The sequence below is a fragment of the Theropithecus gelada genome, chromosome 12 (assembly GCF_003255815.1).
Source record: "Theropithecus gelada isolate Dixy chromosome 12, Tgel_1.0, whole genome shotgun sequence".
NCBI lineage: Eukaryota > Metazoa > Chordata > Mammalia > Primates > Cercopithecidae > Theropithecus > Theropithecus gelada.
This window is the reverse complement of record NC_037680.1, coordinates 96,140,032-96,156,283: the sequence shown is the minus strand read 5'-3', so window position 1 is coordinate 96,156,283 and position 16,252 is coordinate 96,140,032. Positions and strand designations below refer to the sequence as shown.

Genomic DNA, 16,252 nt, shown 5'->3' with positions numbered 1-16,252 from the left:
ACCCCCCATTCTCTTCGGGTAATTAGATTCCTCTCAATTAGCAGATTACGATCATTACCAGCTCATCTGGCAACACAGCTCTGCACCCACAGCTGGGGAAGGGGGGCACCGAGAGGGGCACATGGGGGTCATGGGCAAACATGAGAGATGGCTGGGAGAGGAGGGCTGAGGCCTCCCAAAGGGCAGGGCCAGGAGGACAGGAGGTGGTGAGGGCCTTCCCAGAACAGGGTGCCTCCCACTGTGCTTCGAAGAGAATGGCACCAGCTCAGGCCCACCCAGCCTGCCAGGGGAGTGGAAGACAGAGACATGAGGCCTCGGGTAGAGGCGAAACCCCCACCCTGCCAAAAGCCAAGCTGGGAGCAGATGGAGCTGGCAAAGCGGAAAACCGGCCAGGGCTGGGCTCGGCAGGAACTGAGCAGAGCGGGTTGTGGGGATCAGCCTCTGGGCCTGTGGCCCCAGTTCCTGTGCCCGCTGCCCAACCGAAATCCTTCACCCTTCCCTTCGGAATCCTTGCACATGGGGGCCTGAGCCAGGCTCCGTGGGGAGGAACAGGGAGGCAGGAAGGCAGGGGCAAAGGCGGGGGCCAGGCAGGCTAGGGAGCCTTGAGGGCCTTCCTCCCGAGCAGCGCACGAGGCTGAGGCAGTGGGAGGGGGAGATTTACCAGGGCTCCAGATTCATTATTCATGAGCCCGCAGCAACGACTCCAATTTAAATGCTAATGTGGGGGGGCCTGACTCAGCTGCCCCGCTTCCGCCCCCACCCCCAGCCCAGACATAAGTAGAGTCCGTGCTGGCTCCAAGGTTCATGGGGTTTATTAGGGAGTCGGGAGGGAGAAAGCCCAGGAGTCCCCAGGCCACCCACATTGCTCCCCGGCGTGTGACGATCCTGCCTGGCTTTCTCTGGTCCTTTCTAGACAGAGGCTGGCCAAGCAGGAGGCAGCCTCAAGGGGAGCGGGTAGGAGCTGGAGGCCTTCTGGCAGCCCCACTCAGAGGATGATCTGGTTGGTGAAGCTTCGGCTCAGCTCCTTGTGTGGCAGAACAATCGAGTTCAGGATGAGCACCTCGGCAGGGATCCGGACTCGGCAGCCTGCGGCGTGGATGAGGGCATCAGGGGAGGTCATGGGAGGGGAGACAGGAGCAGGGAGCTAGGGGCCACTGCCAGCAGGGAGGGACCCCTCCTGCCCATCTGTGCCCCTGGCCTCATGCCCCTGGTGACTCACACAGGGCCTGGCACACAGCAGGCCCCTGGTAACTGTTTGCTCAAAGAAGAAACACGCGTGCACACAAGAGGAATGAATGCTCCCCAGAGTCACTGGCCATCAGCTGTGGGGTTCCCCCAGCCCTGGCCCCCAGGAAGCCATACCCAGGATGGTGATGGCAGGCAGCAACTTCCCATCCTTGAAGAGGCTCTCACTGTCCATGCGGGCTCGGGGATCATTGGGGTTGGGGTCACTGGGGGTACCCTCCACGCGGGCCCAGCGTCCCACGGTGCTCCCCCAGCCCACAATGCTATGCAGAACACACGTGTGCTCCTGCCAAAGAGGAGGGTGAAAAGTAAGGGGAAGGGGTAGGAGGCAGCAGGAACCGGAAGGTGTGAGGTGGGGCCAGATGCAGAGCCCATGGCGTTCACCCTTCTCTGTTCTTGGGGGGATAGCTGGGCCCTCCCCGCAGGCTCTTGGGGTGTCACATGCGGCTGTGTCTGCTGGTGCCTACCTGTAACGTGGCTCCATGGAGGACAATGCTCTCCCGGAGCCGCACACCCTCACCCACGGTCACCCCCTTCCCGATGGAGACGTTGGGGCCCAGCTGTGGAGAGAAGCACACACCATAAGCCCTGGAGGGACTTGGAGGATCCCCAAATCCAACTCCCTTCTAGAACAGATAAGGCAGAAGCGACCTGCTCGAGGCCATACAACAGGCTGTGACAAAGTGGAGAAACCAGCACCCAGAACTCAGGCAGTGTGGGCACCCTCCATCCATCCGACCACCACCCTCCCCTCCCTGGGGCTGGGCCCAGCACTCACCACAGCCGAGGGGGCCACCTTGGCAGTTGGGTGGATGTACACATTCCCTAGAAGCAGAAGAGAGGCCCTGGGGGCAAATATCCCAAACCGAATTTGGATCAGGGAGGGGCAGGGATTGAGGCTTCAACTCTGGACTCGAGATCAAGAAACCTGGTTCAGAGGGCAGAGGGGCTGGGGTGGAAGCCAAAGGTTAGGAATTGGGGCAGGTTGGGTACCTCGGATCCGTGGGCCCCCTGGGGTGTGCTTGGCCAGCCGTTCTGGGTGAGTATCCTGGTATCGGCTCAGGTAGAGGCGGGAGGCGTAGAGGGCTGAACTGGGGGCCACGAGGGGGGCAGAGGCTCAGGGGTCAGCAGGGCCTGTGCCCACCACCCCAAAGTTTCAATCTCCAGGGGACCCAGCCTTCCATACCCGGCGGACTTGATCTGGCTCCAGATACCATCAGTGAGATGCACGTATATCTGGCCCTGCCCTGCCAGGGCTGAAAACACATCCTGCTCTAGGCGGATGGTACCTGCCCCTGGCCACAAGCCTGGTGAGTCCTCCCTGGCAGAGAGGAAGAATGCTGCCATCAGTCCCCCAGCTGAGCCCCGGCTGTGGGGCTAACACAGTCTCCCGGGGACAGGAGTGGGAGGGATTCCCACCACCTCTCTAAGCCCCTCTCTTCAGGTCTGGTCCAGTCCTCTCCAAAGGGCTGCTCTCATCCCAGGAAACTCTCCCACCCAGCCCCAGCTCGGGTGGGTGCTATCACAAGGGAGCCCCAGGCAGAGGCCTGCTTCCCATCCCTGCCCCATTTCCAGAAGGAGTTCCCCCCATTTTCACATTCTCGTCCCCATTCAGCCCTTTACCCCCTCCAAGTTCCCCTCCCACTCATTGGATGGAATGAAACACAGACAGACTCACCCCAGAGCAAGGCAGCTGGTGAGGGCAGAGACAGTCACAGAAAGAGAGGGAGAGAGAGATGGTAGAGATGCCAGCTCAGCAGAGACAGAGACAGAGAGGCCAGGAGAGATGGAGAGGGAAGCAGAGACACGGGTGGGAGTGAGAAATGGCTATGAGGGGAGGAGGCCTTACATGGGGCGATGTGGGGGTAAGGCAAGGATCCCTAGAAGGGAACAGCTTCTAGCCCTAGGAGGGAAGACCCTGGAACTGGCGAGCAGGGCTCTAGGTGCTCTGTTCCAAGGGGAGCCTCAGCCTGAGAGTGTGCATGTCTGTCTGTGTGTGCACGTGCACACGTCTGCACCCGAGCGTGTGTGCGCCCAACTGTGTGTTGCCGTCTGTTCTGAAAGACGTCTCTGGGACACTCAGGGCTTGGCAGAAATGGACCAGAAGGGGAGTGGGCAGGCAGTGACAGAGGAGGAACTGGGATGGATAAGGAAGAGGGACAGAATGAGGTTAGAAGGGGAGGGACTCAGGAGGCTCTGCTGGAGATGGCAAGTGGAGAAGGGAAAGGGGAGGAGGAAGGTGAGCAAGTTGAGATGGAGCCTGCAGAGACTGGTATGTGTTGGGGTCCGTGACTGGGGGTACTTGGGGTCACAGGGCTATGGGGCCTGCCTCACAATTGCCCATCCTGCTGATTACGCTGGAAGACATCCCGAAGAGGCTTCAGGGCTTCAGGAGAAAAGAGGTAGATGCCACAGTTGATGATGTCACTGATAAATGTGCTGGGTTTCTCCACATAGTGCAATACCTGTGAACAGAGCAGGCTGGCTTCAGTAGAAGAAGGGACTACTGCCACAGTCCCCTAAGACCCTCTGATTTCCAGGCCCTTCCTGCCTCTCCTTCCTGCTGCCAGGGTGGCCTGGCTAAAATGCAGTGCGTGTCCGCATCCTACTGCTGCCTGGCTTTAAACCCTGAGATGACTGCCCTTCACCTGATTCAACTTCAGATAAGTCCAAAGTCCATGGCTTTCCCTGCCTGATCCTCCCCACTGCCTACCTCTCAGACGCGTTTCCACCTGACTGCATGCCTGTGCCTGGAATGGCCTTTCTCATCTCTTCATCTGGAAAGCCCACCTTTCCAAACCCAGTTGACACGGTCACTCCCTCTGTGCATCCTCTCTTGCTGGCCCCAGAGTTAGCTATTCATGCCTGGGCACTCCTGAACTCTGGCCACGCCTCACCCTTGGCATTGTATCATTTGCAAAGGTTGGCTTTTGATTCTGTCACTCCTATTAGACTAATGGTGCCCATGAGGCAGGGACTGCACCCATTTGGCTCTGTTTCTCTCACACCTACCTGGTGCTTAGCACAAAACTATCTATGTGTATGTGTGTACATGCATGTGTGTGTGAGTGTTTATATGTATGTTTTATATTAAAGCACGAACAAATAAAAGGGGTATGTGAGACGGGGTATGTGAGACCAGGTATGGTGGTGGCTCATGCCTATAATCCTAGCACTTTGGGAGGCTGAAGTGGGTGCATCACTTGAGCACAGGAGTTCGAGACCAGTCTGGGCAATGTGACGAAACCCTGACTCTACTAAAAATACAAAAATTAGCCAGGCATGGTGGCACATGCCTGAATCCCAGCTACTCAGGAGGCTGAGGCAGGAGAATGGCTTGAACCCAGGAGGCAGAGACTTCAGTGAGCCGAGGTCACACCACTGCACTCCAGCCTGGGCAACAGGCTAAAAAAATTTAGCTGGGCGTGATGGCTCACGCCTATAGTTCCAGCTACTTGAGGGGCTGAAGTGGGAGAATGGCTTAAACTTGGGAGGTCGAGGATGCAGTGAGCCAAGATCGAGCCAAGATCGCACCAAGATCGTGCACTCCAGCCTGGAAGACAAAGTGAGACGCTGTCTCAAAAAATAAACAAATAAATAAAGGAGGAGGGCTATGTGAAAGTAGGAGAAGGGAGTTTCACAAACCAGGAGAGAGCCCTGCTGCCTTGCCTATCATGTTCCTGCCTCCGGTATGTTATTTCCTACCTCCAGGCCTTTACACCTGCCATCCCCTCCGCCTGTAATACCTTCCTGTCTCTGTCATGTAGACAAATGGGACTCCGCTCAGACTTTGCTTCCTCCAGGAAGCCCTCCCTACTCCTACCCTGGCAAGGCTGGGCTGGGCCCCGCCTTGGTGTTCCCATTATGCACTGTGCATACATTTATTACAGCACCACCTGCAGGAAAATGAACCACTCCCCCCTCCCCCTGGTCAATCTCTCTTAAAGGGATGTAAGATGATTAATCAGGAGCGTCTCACCTGTCTGACAAGACTAGGGCCCACCCCATACTGTGCCAGCATTCTCTAGAGGCCTGAGGTAGAGGGGATGATGACACAGAGTAGGCACCCACCCAGCCCCCTCTCTGCTCTCACCTCATGTGTCTGTGGATTCTCAACGATGCAGCCGTAGTTGAGGGACTGCGTCCTGTTAGCCTGAAAGACAGACACACCCGAGATAGTGACCTGCCTGCTCCAGGGCAGCCACGTCTGTTTTTCCTTTCTTTCCCTCCCCTACAGCACCTGGCATGCAGCTCTGCCACTGACAGGCCTTCAGCAAGGGTGGAAACTGACAGCTGCCCTCCCCCTCCCTACTTCTAAACAGCCAGAGGGCTCGGGGTCTCCACTAACACCTCCATGCCTGCCAGAGCAGCGCATCTCCCTCCTGACACCAGCTCCCACACCAACGCCCAGGGCGCCCCTGCCTCCCCAACACCCTGAATTCCAGGAAGCTCTTGGGATCACCTCCTCTACACCCTTCAGTCCTCCTGACCCCCTCACCGTAGTGCCAAGGAGTAAGAAAGGGTGACGCTGGCGTCGGTGGGCTTCCAACATAGCACTCAAGGGGAAGTCGGAGCAGACATCAGCATTAAGCACGAAGAATGCCTCGGGGCTCCCAGCCAGGATCTGGTCTCGAAAATGGTAGAGACCACCCCCTGTGCCTAGGGGGGCAAATTCCTGCAGGTACCTGTCCCCAGGGACCCAAGAGCCAGCTCAGTGGATCTTAGGAAATAGATACCATGAGCCAGGGCACCTGACCCCCACCGCCTGCTCCCAGGAGTACTCCTGCCCAAGGCCCACAGAGAAACTCTATATATTCAGGGATTCAGTGATGTCCAAATAAGAATCCTTCTACTAGGTGAGGATGAACTCTGGCAAATGCTGACTCAACCCACTCCCAAGAATTCAGAGGCCTAGGGCATCCTCCCCACCCCCATATATGAGTGTGTGCACAAACACCTGACTGGAAGGTTAAACTCCTGCTGGGCGGCTTCTAGGAACTGGGTGAGGGGCTCATCAGGTTGGTAGAAGCCAATGAGCAGAATCTCCTGCATCCCAGGGACCTGAGGAAAAGGGAAAGGCTGGGAGGAAGAATGTCTAACAGGAGGTGATGTTGGGGAAATCCTTAGGGCTGGCCCAAAGTCCAGAAACCAGTTTTAGTCTCAGCTGTGGGGTCCCAGGGCACTCACCACTCTGGGCTATTTTCTCCTCTGGACAATGAGGAAGTTGGAGGAAGTCGGAGGCCTGATCTTTTTTTGTTTTGTTTTTATGAAAAAAGGTCTCGCTCTGTTGCCCAGGCTGGAGTGCAGTGGCATGATTTTGGCTCACTACAGCCTCCACCTCCTGAGCTCAAGCGATCCTCCCACCTCAGCCTCTCGAGTTTCGAGGACTACAGCCATGTCACCACCTGCCTCAGCCTCTAGAGCAGCTAGGACTACAGCCAGGCCACCACATCTAGCTAATTTTTAAACTTTTTGTAGAGAAGGGGTCTCTTGATGTTGCCAAGGCTAGGCTAGAACTCCTGGCCTCAAGCGATCCTCCCAACTTGGCCTCAAAAAGTGTTGGGATTACAGACATGAGCTACCATGCCAGGCCTGATCTTTCAATCAATTATTATTACCCCCACCAACCAGAACTGGGACTCACTCTAAGAAAGACTTTGCCTACCAAGCTGCATTAATCCATTCCCCGCCCCCCGCCCTCATTTTTATTATCTGTCAGCCTAAGCTTGAGATCAGCATGAGGTAAGGGTACCATGTATCAAGGGTCTGTGTTGTACTAGGCATTTTACAAATGTCATTTCTAAGCTTCACCACCCCACAAAGTAGGTCTAATCTCCCCCATTTTACACATAAGGAAACTGAGTGTCAGAGAGGGTGTGTTATTTGTTGCAGGCCTCACAGCAGGCAGAGACTGAATTCAAACCAAAACCTTGCCTGTCTCAATACGAAAAGCAATAAAGAAATGAGCATCACGGTGATCAAGGATATGAATTTGTGCCTGGTTATCATTAAGAGTCTCCATGCTACGGCTTTACATTGTCTCCAAGATCCTTGCCTGATCTCACATTCCATACTTTAAAAATAGGAGTGAAATCTGAGCAGGAAGAGGCCAGATGAGAAACTAGATTAGGGGAAGACAGCAGGGCAGCTGCACAGCATAACTTGAGGGGGCGCCATTCACATTGTCATCTGTGAATGATGGTCCTTGGAGTTATGCCTGGTGGGAAGAGATTATGGTTGGGAAAGGGGGAAACATAGCATGAAGATGAGCAGGAAGTGAGGGGAGAGAGGGGAGCCCCTGAGGTTACCTGGGCACAGGCTTCAATATGATGTTGGATCATAGGGACCCCTGCCACAGGAAACAGTGGTTTGGGCACCTCAAAAGACAAAGGTCTGAAGCGAGTTCCTGGGAGAGGAGAGAGAACGTTTCGGCTTCCTGCCTTCCTCTGCCCCCATTCCGCCTACCACACCAGCCCAACCTCCTCCCCCGATTCCCCTGGCACCTCACCCTTTTGAGGGCCTCCAATCAGGATCACCGCTTTGAGCATGATGGTGCCTGCTACCTAAACTTCAAATCCCAACAGAGAAATCAAGCTCAGATCTCATACCCCAACCAAGCCCCAAAACCCAAATAGCAACACTTAACCCTCTCCCAAGATGTAAACCCAAAGCTCAATATAGTCTCTGCCTGGACCCAACACCTCACAAATCCCACACATCTCAAATCCCAGCGGAGAAATCAGGCTCAGATCTCACACCCCAACCAAACCCCAAACCCCAAATAGCAGCACTTAGCCCTCCCCCAAGATGTAAACCCAAAGCTCAATATAGTCCCTGCCTGGACAGAACCTCACAAATCCCACACATCTCAAATCCCAACCCAGATTCCAGTCGGCCTTCAAACCTCACAGTGATTCCTCCCAAATTCTGAAATTCACGCCCCACAATTTGATCTCTAAAAGACTTCGCTCTGGCCATGAACAAATTCTGCAAATTCAGAAACCTGGCAGAGACCCCCTTCTCAGACCCAAACCTCAAAATACTGAAGCCTCAAACTCACTGATTCCCAAAGTGTTGTGTCTTCATTCTAGATATTAAGCCCTGAATCCCAGTAGTGAACCCTGAATATTGAACAGCAAATCCCGAGTGGGCCTCAGATATTTAATTTAAATCCTGAACGTAACCCCCAAGTACTGAACTAACACTGATCTGAATTTGGCGAACCCCTAATCCCAGGAAAATCCTCTATATGTTGAACATGAATCCTAAAACTAACCTCTATATATTGAACCCCAAATCAAAAGACAGGTTTCCTCGGCATTTCAAACACTGAACCTATTGACCCCCCTCCAGTCCTAATACGGATGACTGGCTGGGTCTAAATCTCTGGATTCGGAGGACTGCTTGATTGCTGACCCTCTGAACCCCACAACTGACTCTGTCCAATAAACCCTGGCCTCTCATGGCCAGGGATTGTGGGACCAACACAGGCGCGGGCGCACCCACGGCCAGCCAGGACCTTGGAGCCCGCCCTCTGTCTAGAGGCTGTCCCCTGCCCCTTACCCCTTCCGCCACCCCTCCACCAGCTCCCTTTACCACTAGCTCCCTTTACTCCAGCTCTGCCGCCCGCTACTGCAAGCTTCTTCCGCGCACGTGTCTTCTCGCAAGTCGCGAGAACTCATTCGCAGGTTCTGCCGGGAATTGTAGTCTGAACTTTTCACCGCTTTCAAACTTAATGGGAGAGGAGAGCGGTGCTGAAGTCCGGGGCGGTGGCCAAGGTATCGAGGGGCGGGGTTAAATGAGAAGAAGGGTGGGGCCTGAGAAGCACAGCCTGGAACTTAAAGACTGGTACCAGAGCTGTCGGGGAATGGGCACCGCGGCAGCAGCCGAAGTGAGAAACTGGGTCCCAGAGGAAAATGGGACTAAGGACAGCAGGGGGGTGTGGCCAGCCCTGGAAGGGGCGGGGCCGGGGGCAAACAGCCCCTAGGGGCTGGGGCTGGAGGCGCACAAAGGAGGAGAAGGCGGGGTCCCGGCCCCAGCCCCCGGTCCCGCTGGGAAGTGAGGGCACCTTGGACGGTGAGGGCAACTGTATCAGGTTGACTGTCTGAAATGCAGCACGGCGCTGGGCGCTCTCCAGACTTTCCTGTGACTCCAGCAGGCTGTGACCTTGGCGTGGGGGTGTGGAATACGTGTGGGCGCGGGTGCAGGGGAGAGGGAATGGCGACGTGGAAGAGCAGAACAGACGCGGAGGGTCAGAGAGCCGCTTTATTAAGCAAGCTAGAGGAAGGCTGTGGGTCCCACCACCCCCAGGCTCGGCGCCAGGGCGGAAGGTCCGGGGGTGTCGTTCAGGCTACGTCCACGCGAGCGAAGCTCTGGTCCATGCCCAGGCTGTTCTCCACGTACACCTCGTACTTGCCGCTGTCCTGGGGTATGGCCCGGCGAATGGTCAGCGTCGTGGTGGTGCTGCCGATCTCGAAGAACACCCTGCGGAGGGGTAGCGGGGAGGAGGGCGGAGCCGCGGTCAGTACAAGGGCGCACTAGGCCGGGCTCCTTAGCCAACTCTGTTCCTCGCCGCCCAGTCCCCGCCCCCGTCACTCCCGTCAGATTTCTGGGCTCAGTCCCACCCAAGTTCCAGCCCCAGGCCCTGCCCGTGCCGCAGGTCCCAGCCCTCGCCTGTCATCCTCCTCGATGTCCTCCCCGTCCTTGGTCCAGCCCACGTCGGGCGCAGGCTCTCCCAGGATCTCCGCAGTCAGCGTCACGGTGGCGCCTTTGCGCGCCTTAGTGTTGTCGGGTCCCTTTTGAATCTTCGCCGGGACTAGCGGAAGGAAAGGGGAGCGAAACCCCGTAAAGGACCTGGAGATGAGGCAGGGCATCACTTCCCCAGCTAATACCCGGCACTAAATACAGACGTATTTAAACTCGCAGCGTGACTTTTAGCAAATCATTAGCCTCTCTGGTTTCATCTCCTTGGCTATTAAAGGGACTTATCCCTACCTCTTCTACTTCTCGGGGTCGAATAGAGGATCAAGAGATAAGGCGGGCGAAAGCCCCGGAATGTTCACACATCTCAGAGATGTGTGAACCGCCTCAGAAACCGCTCTGGGTAGTGAAAATTGCCCAGAGTTGGGAGTCGGAAGACCCGTGTCCTACCCTGGCTCTGCCTCTGACGTGCTGTGTGACCTTGGGGACCTGGAGCCGCGTGATGGAAGCCCACAGAGGACTGCTTAGCCCTGGTGGGGCTGGATCCCGAGGTAGGGAAGGACGCACTTGGCTGGCGGCGGCGATGTGCCCAGGCCGTGCCCGGCGCTGGGCTGGCAGGGACCCTATAGCTAGGCCCAGAGGTAAACGCGCAGCTGGACCGGGCTGCGGGCTCTGGCTGGTCTGCGCCCTGGCGCTGCGCCCGGGGCGCGCGTACCTTCCACGAGGATGCGCGCCGAGTCAGAGCACTGGCCGAAGGGGTTGGTGACGTTGATGCTGTACTGGCCTAGGTCTGCCAGCTCGCCGTCGCGCACCACCAGTGCCACCACGTCAGGGTCCTCAAAGACGTAGCGGTACTTGGGCCCGTCACGTAGCTCCTTGCCGTCCTTACTCCAGCGGATGAATGGGTCCGGGAAAGCCGAAATGCGGCAAGTGAGCTTGGCTGCGCTGCCCTCAATCAGCACCACGTCCTTCAGCGGCTCCAGTACCCGCGGCGGCCCCTTCTCGCGCAGCTCCTTCCGGGACCTACCCCCGGGCCGAGTCAGGGTCCAGAGCTCCCAAGACAGGCCCGGCCGCAGCCCTTTCAGAGAGTGCACCATCTCCTGCCTGCCCCCTGGGCCCGCCAGACCGCTAAACGTGTGGCTTGGTAGGGAAGAGGACTGCTCCTGAACTGCTGCCCTGATAGGATGATGCATTCCTGCCGGCCACTCCTCCACATCTCAGTAAAGACCCTCCCCTAAAACCAGTCATTCTAGAGGCTGCTGAAGCCCCTCAGCCCTTCCCCAAAGCCCATTCAAGAATGCGCTGTCTGCAACTCCCTTCCTCCACAGAGCTCCGGGGTTCCCTCTTACCTGTGGCCTCGGTAAGAGGCCTGGATGCGAATGGCCGCACTCTGGACCTGTGGGTCATTGATGTCCAGGGTACATCCAGGAGGTGGGGCCGCAGCCACTGACTTTTTGGCAGGAGCTGCTTTAGACATCTGGAGAGTGGGCGACAAGTACGGGGGTCCAGGTTGAGACAGAGGGTCCCACCTTCAGCCCTTTTCCTCCATGGTCAGAACATTCAAGAGGGTGGAAGAATGGGAGTGTCTGCGGCTTCTCTGAGGATAGGACTTACTGTGGAGGGGTTGACCTAGGGACTTGAGTCGCCTGGCTGGATTGCAGGCAGCACAGAGTCCTTCTGGATGGCACAGTAGGGGTGCAGGCAGGGTGCTCAGCCCTGGGCTCGGTTTTATACATCGCTCCCCTCCTTGCCTTGTTTGGCGTGGTTGCCCCAAGCCCCCCGGGACCCCATCCCCCTCCCTCTGACCCAAGCAGGCTCTTTATTTAGCCTGCGGCTGCCCGGGATGCTGGCTCAGCCGCTGGGCTAGGCCCGTGGGGGGAAACCCGAGCGGCTCTGGGGTGCACCTCGTGTCAGCACCTGGACAACTGGACAGCTGGATGCTGCCCTGTCCCCTCCCAGGGCAGGGGGTATCCATCCCACTCCCAGGAGGACCAGATTCAGCCCCTAGCTGACAAGAGATCCAGCTTCCTACTGGGGCAGTTTTTCACTCAGGATGGGCTCTGGATAGTCAGACAACACACCCTGTTGGTAAGGGGTTTGAGTGTTTTGGGGGTGTCCCTGAATAAAGCCAGAGTAGCAACGGGCTTGGGCCTCAGGGCCCCTACAGCTAATGGCAACAGGGCCACGTGGCTGTCAAGACCAATCCAGAAGCTCCTTGCTCTTACCCTATCCCCAACCCCAGGAGTCCAGGGTTGTCACTTCCACACTGTGCCCCCTGGTGGTAAACTGAGATAAAACGGGAGGGGACGGGAAAGATTTTTTGAGAATAGCAGCCCCTCCATGCCATCCCTATCCCCACTCACTCCCCTCGATGTCACATGGTAGGGGCTGTTTAGACTGCACTGTCCTTGGAGATTAGCACCACTAGTGGCTCCAACCCTAGGTCTGCCCAAGTCCTTTTTGGGAGCATAAATTGGTGCATCGGGGCATCAGACCACCTGGGGTGAAGGGGTTCAGTTAACCCCTCTGGGGCTTGCCTGGAGGCCAATCTGCCCAGGCTGGGCACCTGGCAGAAGCATTGCTTCCATTCATTGGAACTACCCGCCCTAGTGTGGGGGCACTGTCACCTTTTGATCAGAGCAATTTTGACATATCTCTGCTGACATAAATTACCTTTGCTCCTCTGGGTTTGGAACAAGCAGTTCACATGCCATTTCCAATGGAGATGGGAAGGGAGCTCAAGATCAGAGGGGGGACGGGAAAGAAATTTTACCATTTATCAAGATACGAGTTCAGGCACCTCATTTTTATACAAAACACTTGCAGTGTGTAGGGGATTGGAGATTCTCACAGGCAAACTGTATATCTTCATCGCTAAAATGACAGGTAGGCAAGGCGTTGTTCTGGTCCCTTCCAGCTGGCTTTAACATCCTGTTATTTTATGATGATGAGGATTGCCTCTTCCCTGGGGTCCTGAGAAGCTAGAGAGGCTGGGCTGGGCTAGGCAAAAGGGTTGTCTGAGCTGGAGTCAAGGGGCCCTCAACCTCCGTCAGCAACACAGTGGTGTCAACTCTCTCTACCCTGGTCAGAGGCTTTGTTCCTTTTACTTTGCCAAGAACAGAATTTTGAAGGTGGGGATGAGGGGAGCATTTCCTCTGGAGGCAAGGAGATCTGGGTCCCCACCAACCCCCCAACCCCTCATCCCCAACCTCAGGGCAGGGCAGCTCAGTCCTAGGTCCCAGTGACCATTCTATGGCATTGCAAGGTTGTGGCTAGAATCGAGGTGCTTTAGCACCCAGCAGACCTCCTAACTTGCCATGCGGACAAGAAGGTCCAGGCTAGTGTGTCCCTTAGTCCTAGGAAAATGCTGGACACAGCAGACTAGAGCACTCCCATCTGGTGCTCTCCATGTGCTCTGATTTGTGCTGTGACATGGAGGGTGAGGGGCGTGGGCCTGTCCTAGTGTTTCTTTTTGAGATGGAGTCTTGCTCTATCACCCAGGCTGGAGTGCAGTCGTGCAGTCTTGGCTCATTGCAACCTCCACCTCCCAGGTTCAAGCAATTCTCCTGCCTCAGCCTCCTGAGTAGTTGGGACTACAGGCATGCGCCACCACACCTGACTAATTTTTGTATTTTTAGTAGAGATGGGATTTCACCATGTTGGCCAGGCTGGTCTTGAACTCCTGACCTCAAGTGATCCAGCCACCTTAACCTCCTTGTCCTGGTTTCTTCTGCAGCTCCTCACACTACCTACTCTTGCCAACCATCAGGATGAAACCCACTCTGCTCCAGGGGTCAGGACCAGAACTGCTGCCTGTCTTCTGGGCAGAGTGAATGAGGCTGAGCCAGGATTGGGGTGAGGGCTGGCCTATTTCAGAGCCCAGCATCCCCCACGTTGTGATGAGGGAACATGTGACAAGAGGTGGCGGCTACCAGAGCCTGGTTGCAGGGGTTCAGCGGATCTGCCAGCATTCCAGAAACTGCAAGGGGAGAAGCAGACCACAGTCTCCCCTCCCTCCAGGAATAAGGAGAGGTGAGGGGCCAGGAGGGTCCGAGGAGGGGGTTGGAAGGACCCAAAGTGCTAGCTGGTATATCCTGGAATGTGTGTTGGGGAATGCCCAGAGAGGGCTAAATGCCCCTGTCCCGGACTCAACCCTTCCCAGCAATCTTCCCCTCCAGCCATCCCTCCCAACAGACACACAGGTTATGCTGCTTGCCATTTTTATTTCCTTGTGACAGACAGACAGACAGCTGGATGGCTGGGAGGGATGGTCAGGACAACATGGGCAGTAGGGATCGGATGGAAGGGGAAACTTCATAAAAGTCAATAAATAAATAAATATGAATGGGAAGAACGCCAAAGGCCATGGAGGGGTGCTGGGGACATCCTTGGGCCAACAGAGAGCGCCCGGGGCTGTATCCACTGGACAGGAGGATACAGCAAGCTGAGTGACTGCTGGCCTCCGGCTCTCCATGTTTCTCCTCTAAGGGATGCTGACAGCTGGCCCACCCCACCTCCACCTGAGTCCTCTCTTCTCCCTCCACCGCCTCGCTGCCTTCTCTCACGTCCCAGCCCTGGGCCCTTGCCACTGTACCTGTGTCCTGCCCCTGCTTTGCCATACTGACTCCCAGCCTACTGCCCTGACACCCTGGGTTCCTTCCTCTTCCTCCTCTCCAGCCATGCCCATCTTCCTTGGTTCTCCCTGAGATGCACTGATCCCCAACCCAGAACCTTCCTAGAGCCTCCTCCTTCCTGTCCCTCGACTTCTTTTCCTCTCCACTTCCCCATTCCCCTCTTGTCCCTCTGCCTGTTCCCACCCTGCCCAGCCTGGCCAACGGGTCTCCCACTCTGGCTTTGGCCTGGGGTGGCATCAGGTCGAGGCCCTGGGGTCTCTGTCCTTGCAGGTCTATGAGGTAAGAGCCCGGCCAGATGCTGCTGCTGGTGGTAACCGAAGCCCCAGGCCCGCCTGGCTCAGCGCGGGCCCTGGAATGTCCCGTGGCATTGGTGGGAACCCCAGTTGAAGCCCGAGGCCTGGCTGTGGTCCGTGCCTCTAGGGGCCGCCAGGGTAGGAGCGCAGCAGCACCTTGTGGCGGGTGGCGGCCTCAGCCCGGCGCCGCCTCTGCTCACCCAGGAACTCCTTGAGCCGGTTGGTGGTGAAGGTGAGCGTCTGGCGGCGCAGTTTCATCAGGTAGGCGTCCTGCAACCATGGGTGGGCCAAGCAGTCCTGCAGGGAGGGCCGGCTCCTGCCAGGCAGAGCCAGGGATAATGAGCCTGGAAGGATGGCTCTGGGAGTTGCCAGGGCTCTGTCCTCCTGCAGACCCATGTCCCAATCCTGGATCCACCCCTACATGTGTGATCTTGGGCAGCTCAAGAGCTCAGTTCCCCAATCTCTGGAATGGGGGCAGTGATTCTGCCTTGCATGGGGTTGTCTCAGGCTTTAAATGGTAGGTAGTATGACCATTTAGTAGAAGCAGCAGACTTCTTCCTAAGAGCAGGGGAGGAGCTGGGGAATCTCTGGCACAGGCCGGGCCGGGGGCAGGTGACACTGGGAGATGGCAGGTGTGGGGCTCACTCACCAAGGATGTACTGAGAGGACCTTTCGCAAGAAGAGGGTGGCGCTCTGGGATGTGTTGGGGTATAGCTGGAAGGCATCAAAGCGGCCCCCCACAATCCGAGCCTCCGTTTCCTGGGGGTCTGGCTCATAGAACGGGGAGCGTCCACTGAGCCTGTTGAGGAAGATTGACTGACATAGGCAGACTAGAGGCCAACACCCAGGCCCGGAAGGACATTAGTGTCGGGTGCACAGTGCTCAGGGCCATGCTGCTCTGTACCTGAGTGTGAGTGTGCGGTGTGATGTGTGTACAGGGGAGGTGGGGCATGGGGGAGAGGGTGTTGGCAGAAGGTGAGTCCAGGAGCTCACTGTGTGGGCAGAGAGGGCTGTGGCGGGTAGGGGACACTCACATAATGTAAGTGAGCACACCCGCTCCCCAGATGTCCGTGGCAGAGCCGATGGGTTCTCCCTTCACCATCTCCGGAGCTGACAGGAGACAGAGGCCAAGCTGACCCAGCTCCCTGGTGGCAGGGAAGTGGGGGCGGGGGAGGTCCCTGGGTGCTTGAGCAGCAGGACAATGCCCAGGTCACCAGACCATAGGAATGACCAAAGTGGCAGGCCCTGAAGCCCAGTAGGCAGGACAGAGGTGGTGGCATACCCCAAGAGACATATGGGACACCTGAGGAATTAGCCTGGGCACAAAATGGAGGGGGTCCCCAGAACTCCAGAGGGGCTGAGAAGCAGGGTGACAAGCTC

The 16,252-nt window shown here is 56.9% G+C and overlaps 2 protein-coding genes across 7 annotated transcripts in view; both read right to left on the bottom strand.

The window, feature by feature from the left end:
* Window positions 1-790: 790 nt before the first annotated feature.
* On the bottom strand, window positions 791-8,915 carry GMPPA (GDP-mannose pyrophosphorylase A). Of its 5 annotated transcripts, none has more exons than XM_025405164.1 (13): window positions 8,842-8,915; window positions 7,754-7,813; window positions 7,554-7,651; window positions 6,203-6,306; window positions 5,744-5,930; window positions 5,339-5,398; window positions 3,580-3,710; window positions 2,432-2,566; window positions 2,239-2,336; window positions 2,024-2,070; window positions 1,713-1,805; window positions 1,363-1,531; window positions 791-1,086 (listed from the first exon to the last, which is right to left on the bottom strand). In XM_025405164.1, the coding sequence occupies exons 2-13, from the start codon at window positions 7,791-7,793 to the stop codon at window positions 986-988; spliced, it is 1,263 nt and encodes a 420-aa protein (XP_025260949.1). In that variant the 5' UTR covers window positions 7,794-7,813; window positions 8,842-8,915; the 3' UTR covers window positions 791-985. The 5 variants fall into 5 exon arrangements, with proteins under 5 accessions (XP_025260949.1, XP_025260951.1, XP_025260952.1 ...); XM_025405166.1 differs by having other exon boundaries at window positions 7,754-7,808; window positions 8,842-8,902; XM_025405167.1 differs by having other exon boundaries at window positions 8,522-8,898.
* A 167-nt stretch (window positions 8,916-9,082) lies between these two features.
* The window catches only part of SPEG (SPEG complex locus), a 63,749-nt gene continuing 56,579 nt past the window's right edge, over window positions 9,083-16,252 (bottom strand). The window contains exons 40-46 of one of the 2 annotated variants that reach the window (XM_025405148.1): window positions 15,907-15,982; window positions 15,522-15,671; window positions 15,029-15,188; window positions 11,295-11,422; window positions 10,661-10,968; window positions 9,919-10,060; window positions 9,083-9,729 (exon numbers count right to left, since the gene is read on the bottom strand). In XM_025405148.1, coding sequence (XP_025260933.1) covers window positions 9,591-9,729; window positions 9,919-10,060; window positions 10,661-10,968; window positions 11,295-11,422; window positions 15,029-15,188; window positions 15,522-15,671; window positions 15,907-15,982 — 1,103 coding nt within the window. In that variant the 3' untranslated portion in view covers window positions 9,083-9,590. Of the gene's footprint in view, window positions 9,730-9,918; window positions 10,061-10,660; window positions 10,969-11,294; window positions 11,423-14,151; window positions 15,189-15,521; window positions 15,672-15,906; window positions 15,983-16,252 lie in introns of those variants that run through there. The other variant, XM_025405149.1, reaches the window with a different exon arrangement.

Coding starts and splice junctions, on each gene's coding strand:
- GMPPA (XM_025405164.1), bottom strand. CDS start 7,793: ATGCTCAAAGCGGTGATCCTGATTGGAGGCCCTCAAAAGG. Junction 6,307..7,553: donor ATATTGAAGCCTGTGCCCAG/GTAACCTCAGGG, acceptor CCTTTTCCTCAG/GTCCCTGGGATGCAGGAGAT. Junction 2,567..3,579: donor AATCAGCAGGATGGGCAATT/GTGAGGCAGGCC, acceptor CCTCTCTGCCAG/GGAGGACTCACCAGGCTTGT.